Source organism: Fulmarus glacialis, unplaced genomic scaffold (assembly GCF_000690835.1).
Source record: "Fulmarus glacialis isolate BGI_N327 unplaced genomic scaffold, ASM69083v1 scaffold37777, whole genome shotgun sequence".
Classification (NCBI taxonomy): Eukaryota; Metazoa; Chordata; class Aves; order Procellariiformes; family Procellariidae; genus Fulmarus; species Fulmarus glacialis.
Window position 1 is genome coordinate 25453 of NW_009221979.1, and position 6000 is coordinate 31452.

A 6000-nucleotide genomic window follows, 5' to 3' on the forward strand; every position below is an offset into this window, starting at 1 on the left:
TCAGGTTCCCTAAATGCTAGACTAATGGCTTATTTCTCTTCTAAAGCAAATTCCTAACACTAAAACTGGAAATATTTTATATCAAGTCTTATTACATGCAACTAAATTACTCTTAATTTATTCAGCAGCAAATATGTTAAATGGAGTTTCTGAAGCATTGTATTCAACAGAAAATGGGAGAAGACAAGCCCCCTCCCACAAGTATCTGAGCTTGCTAGTTTTTATATAAAAGATCTTCAGTCTTCCTTCCCTATTCTGTTTAGTGGTACTCTTAATAAAATGACTGAATAAGAAATGTGTTTTCTGAAAACAAAACCTGTGCCACACATCTGTAACAATCTAGCCTGAGAAAAGTGTCAATAGCACTCTGAAGAACATGTGTGCAAAATAGGAGTTGAAAGCTTACTTGCTGACCTGTGGAACTCTTAAAACATAAGTGAAAATTATGCATGCTTGCTTGTGAGTCAGAAGCAGACTTCTCTGTACTTAGAGGATGCCTGAGAACTTACACTTGTTTCCTGTATTTAAGATGAAGACTATGAAACAGCTGTTAAGAAACTTAATGGAAGACTGTATCCCAGCGATTCAGAAGAGAAAAAGAAATTGCAAGATCCTGTAAAAGGTATGTCTTAAAACACAATACTTATGTTTCAGTATATAAGGAGTTTTAAGCTCTAAATCTGAAGGACACTTGAGCACCGAGATTAATTTTCCAGAGATAGTTTTTAGAAGCACTGATGCTGGGAGCAGAAAAGCTGCATCTCAAAATACAGCTTTAAGCTCAGCATGTTGAACTGTTAGTTAGCAGTAAAGTGGTACCTGAATGAGAAATGTATGTTTCAGGTGGCCTCTAAACAAGAATATCAAAGTGTCTTCCTACTTTGAGCTCCTTCTGAACATAAAGAATTCAGCTTGGCACAATACTGTACAAGACAAAAGTTGTCTACATCTGTGAATACTTGCTACTTCCGCAGCTAGTCAATTACAATTTAAGCTTATGAGTTAATATATGTTTAATTAAAAAAAAGATACTTGGTCTTTATACTAAAATTACGGGTGTAGAAGATTGAATTTGCTGCTTATGTTTATGTCTACTTTGGCTGTGCCTCAGACTTCAGTGTTGCATAACTGAAAATCTGGGTAGATACTTCTAGAAGTGAAGTTTGAGGAGTTTTTGAGGATATGTGCTAGAAAGAGGTGGTATATATTGAGCCATCTGAAATATGAGCAAATGTTGAAGGAAGCTAGTAGTAGTGGCAGCTGCAAGATTGAACTCTTCATCATTGCATGGAAATTCCCCGATAGCAATAGAAAACGAAGTATAATGAACTTCCAATTCTAGTCACCCCAAGTGAGTGGAGTTAAGTTAGTCTTCACTTCCACTGTTTAAACAGTAATGCTATTTGAAAAAACTCTTGAAGTCTTACCAGGTTGCTCTGGCTATCATGAGGTTATTTTATAATATAGATGCCAAAAAATACTTCAGTATTTGGCTGCCTTCCCAGCTATTTTCCACTAATTTTTATTCTTTGCAGTAGGCATCACAGGAAAAAGTGAATTTGACAAAGAAAGAGAATGTGTCACTGCTTGGGAAAAGAAACCAACTCCTGAGGAGAAGGCTAAAGCAGAAACTCCACAGGTTCCTTCTACATCTGTCTGTGGTGTCAGCAGTGATACTGAGGAGGACAGTCCAGAAGACTATCAGACAGAAGTTAAAATTCAAGAAACAAAAGTAAGAACTAAATCTTTACAAAACTTTTTGTCATTAAACTTGTACAATTACTTTATATATGTGTGAGACTTTACATGGTTTTCACCTTGTGAGAACTAAAACATACACTGGTGAAAAACTATTTGACTCTTTTGTGGCTGTGCCTCAAGTCTTTGCCAACGCTGAAACGAAAGCTTAGATCTTAAGTTCCTTGGGAACAGAAAGGAGGTACACCCGTTCTCATAAACTGCTTTGGCTAGTAAAATCACTCCTAATGTGTATATATAAGGACTAATTGATTTCAGAAAGTAATAGTATTCTTTTGAAAGCATACTACTTCAAAAATAGTTCAGTCTTTTGTCAAGTTAATGCCCAATGTGTGTTAAGTGTAATGAAAAACTTGACAAAGCTTACAACAACAATTTTTGTTGGTGTTGGTTTTTTCCAAAGTGACTGTTCTTAGTCTCCTGAGGAGATGGTTTGAATACTAGGCTCTTCTAGCTTATTTGCTTATTACTTTGGGGTTTTATTACTCTCAGGAGAATGAGGTTACAAGCTCAACTGACTTAGTCTGTACTGGTAAGGAAGAAGTACCTATTCCATCAACTGATGAGGTGACAGTATTTGTCCAGCCAGCTACCGACAATGAAGAACCAGATTCCACCACAGAAACTGTGCATGTGTCACAGACTTTATCAGGAGCTGGTGACAAACCTGTAGACTTGTCAACTAAAAAAAGTGATGTGGACTGTTCAGAATCAACACAAGGTAAGGTCAGGGGTATGTTCTGGTTTTTTGTAGGAACTTAAACGAATATACAGAAAAGCATACTTATCTAATGTAGCTGCTGCCTTGCATAGAAGTAGTACCAATACTGAATTAGAAGCATGAGTACCAATCTAGTAAAAACATGACTGGGGATTAAAATAATTACATACATCAAAATCTGGTGTAAAATAATTATATACATCAAATTCTGGTGTCTTCAAATGGCACTACTACAGAGCAATGCTAGTGTCTGTTGTATAATTTATTATGATGTACTTTTCTTTCATTAGTTTACTGTCAAATACCACATGAATACTTATTAGAGCTCTATGGATCTGCACAGAAGTAGCACACTGAAACTATCTCACAGAGTCTTGAGCCATTTTTTTTTAACGATAATAAATGACTGTCATTATGACAAGTGGCATGCAAACTTTAAATTTATTGGAAGGGGAAAATACTTAGAGGCTTCTCCAGTTTATTTTTGTGACTACATAACATTAAATACATTTTCTTTAAGAAAGGCAGAGAAAAACCTTTGACTTTCCCCTCTTACTTGACAGAAAACAGAATCATCTCATTTGGTTTCGGCAATACTGCAGGCTTGTCATTTGCAGATCTGGCTTCCAAAAACTCTGGAGACTTTGCTTTTGGCTCAAAAGGTGAGTTAAACTAGTCTGAGACAGACACTCAGCTGGACTTCTGCTTCATACAGTATACCTTTTGTGCACCAAATTTCTACTGATTGATCAGTTAACAACAGTTTTTTGCAAGTTTTTGTCCAGAAGAAAAAACTACACGAAGTTTAAAATGTAAATATCTTGATTGTAGATAAAAACTTCAAATGGGCGAATACAGGAGCAGCTGTGTTTGGAGAGACAGCCCGTAAAGCAGATGAAGATGAAGGTGGTAGTGATGATGAGGTGGTACATAATGATGATATCCACTTTGAGCCAATTGTGTCCTTACCAGAGGTAAGGGGACTTCTGGGGCATAAAACAACATTAAGATAAGCATGTCTGCTAACACAGCAAGTTTTTAAAAAATGCTTTGCTTAACTAACTTTGCTTTCTGTGTTGTGTGCTTTGTTCTGTATTTCTTACACTGCCTATATAGAAACACCTGCTGTTTTAAATCCTAATACAGCTTAGCACTGGGGAAGTATCTGGTGCATCAGTTAAAATCTTCAAAGTTTATTTCATTATACCTTGACTCAGTGTTGATCAGTATGCAAATTTGTACACATAACTTGTAAAAGCTAAAACTGATTCATTATAGCACAGTTGAAAACCAAGGGGGGGAACTTAATAACTGTTAGTGCTAATACAACTCAGCTGTGGCTTTGTATCCATGACTTGCAGATTCAGTCTGTGAAAGCCATGCCAACTTAAAATTTTTACTCTAAGCTAGGCAAGAGATTTCTAGAATCACTAAGCAATAAAGATGTTGTACAATTAACCTCACCTGAAGGCTAAGGGAACTTACTTTGTTAGTTTGAAAATAAATTGTTGTTCAAGAAGTAGGAGAACCTTCAACTTGGAAGGTAGCCTTATAACTTACTGAGTGAGGCTTCACACAGTTGTTCATGTCTTGTTTTGGTGTTTAGCCTTACTGTGCCTAATAACCATTTCAAACTTTTTTGATGTTATAATCATATCGTCTGGCTTTCCTATAAATAGATTAGTATAATTATTAAGCAAGACAAATAGAACACAAATAAACAGCATGCAGTGTCCTTTAATTTGAACAGCAAATCTGATGTAGTTCGTAACATGCCTTCAACTGCCTTCTTCAAAATTTTGTATGCCTTTGCTCACCTGTGTGTCATATTATGACTTCTGTGGTTTTCTTTCTTCCCTTACTTGCTGCTTCTCTTCAGTCTCATTTCTCCCTCCACAAATAGTTGTTTGTCATGAATTTCTCCAGTTCTCTCAAGTGTTCCTTATCTTTGGAAGATGTATTAACTAAAGAAAGTTAGAGGCCAATAATATGCTTATATAAAGCGAGGAGGAGATATGGCTGTCAGGTGTCAGTTTGTTATACTCGGTGTTTATTCTGTTCAAATGCAAATATCAAGTTCTTTAACAATGTTGAAAAGGTAACACCTGGAATGGTAATAGTACTATATCTTTCCTCTCAGTGTGCACATCATTCAGCAAACCTGAAACTTCCCTGGGAAATTTGCCAGAACACTTGATAGTGTTTTTTTGAAGGAAAAAGGAAAAAAACAAAAGACACAAAACCAACAAAACAAACAAACAAAAAACAAACAAACCACAAACCTGCCAAAAACCAACCAAACAAAAAAACCACCCCCAAAGCAAAAAACAACAAACACCCACCAAAAACCGTATGCAGCATGGCAAAGTAGTACTGCAGTGCTATAATTTAATATAATTAACAGTGGAATTTGTTGGGCTTTTAAATTCTGAAAAGGCTAGATGTTTTACTCATTTTGGTATGTGATGAATATGATGTTCAAGAAAGGAACACATTGAATAATCTTCCATTGTAATATGTCAGAATCATCGTAAGTGTATGTAATACTATTCATATTGTTGGTGACAGCAGCTCTCTGGGAAATCACAGGTACTCCACTGTGCTGTTTTTTAGGTGGAGGTAAAATCTGGAGAAGAAGATGAGGAAATTCTTTTCAAAGAGAGGGCAAAACTTTACAGATGGGACAGAGATGCTACTCAGTGGAAGGAGCGTGGTGTTGGAGAGATAAAGATCCTTTTCCATACACAGAAGAAATACTACAGAGTCCTCATGAGAAGGGACCAAGTTCTTAAAGTCTGTGCAAACCATGTCATCACCAAAGAAATGAACTTAGTGCCCTCTGATACATCAAACAATGCTTTAATTTGGACAGCCACAGATTATGCTGGTGAGTTTTTCAGGTGGTTTTTGTTTTTTCTAGGTGGTCTGTAGCTTCTGTGGCTTTGTTTTTTCCCTGGAGATTATATAAGACGAAAGCTGCTTGTTTCTCACTATACTGAATAGAACTAAAGAAACCTGTTCTCGGATTTATTTTCAGATGGTGAAGTAAAAGTAGAACAACTTGCAGTCAGATTTAAAAGCCAAGAAATGGCTAATTCTTTCAAGAGGAGGTTTGAAGAATGCCAGCTAAGTTTGTCAGAACTACAGAAGGGACACTTATCTCTGGCAGCAGGACTGTCGAAGGACACCAACCCCGTTGTGTATTTTGAAGTTTCTGCTGATGATGAACCTTTAGGACACATAACCATGGAGCTGTTTTCAAATATTGTCCCTAGAACTGCTGAAAATTTCAGGGCCCTGTGCACAGGAGAGAAAGGATTTGGATTCAAGAACTCCAGCTTTCACAGAATAGTCACTGACTTTGTGTGTCAGGTAAGCATAACAGGAAGGCTCTTCATTGAGAGAATGAGATGCACCTTGACTAACAATGGCACTTCAAAAAAATCAGTTATACAGGATAGCATGTTCTTGTTGGCAGCATGAATCCAGTGTGCAAGATACTCTCATCTGCCCTTTCCCTA

At 36.7% G+C, this 6000-nt stretch overlaps 1 protein-coding gene across 1 annotated transcript in view; it reads left to right on the forward strand.

Moving 5' to 3' along the window:
• RANBP2 (RAN binding protein 2) overlaps positions 1-6000 on the forward strand; it is a gene marked incomplete at its 5' end in the record, with an annotated part of 31322 nt that overhangs the window by 23083 nt on the left and 2239 nt on the right. The window contains 7 exons of the mRNA XM_009581314.1: positions 530-622; positions 1539-1732; positions 2251-2479; positions 3043-3141; positions 3311-3453; positions 5093-5366; positions 5517-5851. Of these exons, the coding sequence (XP_009579609.1) occupies positions 530-622; positions 1539-1732; positions 2251-2479; positions 3043-3141; positions 3311-3453; positions 5093-5366; positions 5517-5851 (1367 nt within the window). The remainder of the gene's footprint in view (positions 1-529; positions 623-1538; positions 1733-2250; positions 2480-3042; positions 3142-3310; positions 3454-5092; positions 5367-5516; positions 5852-6000) is intronic.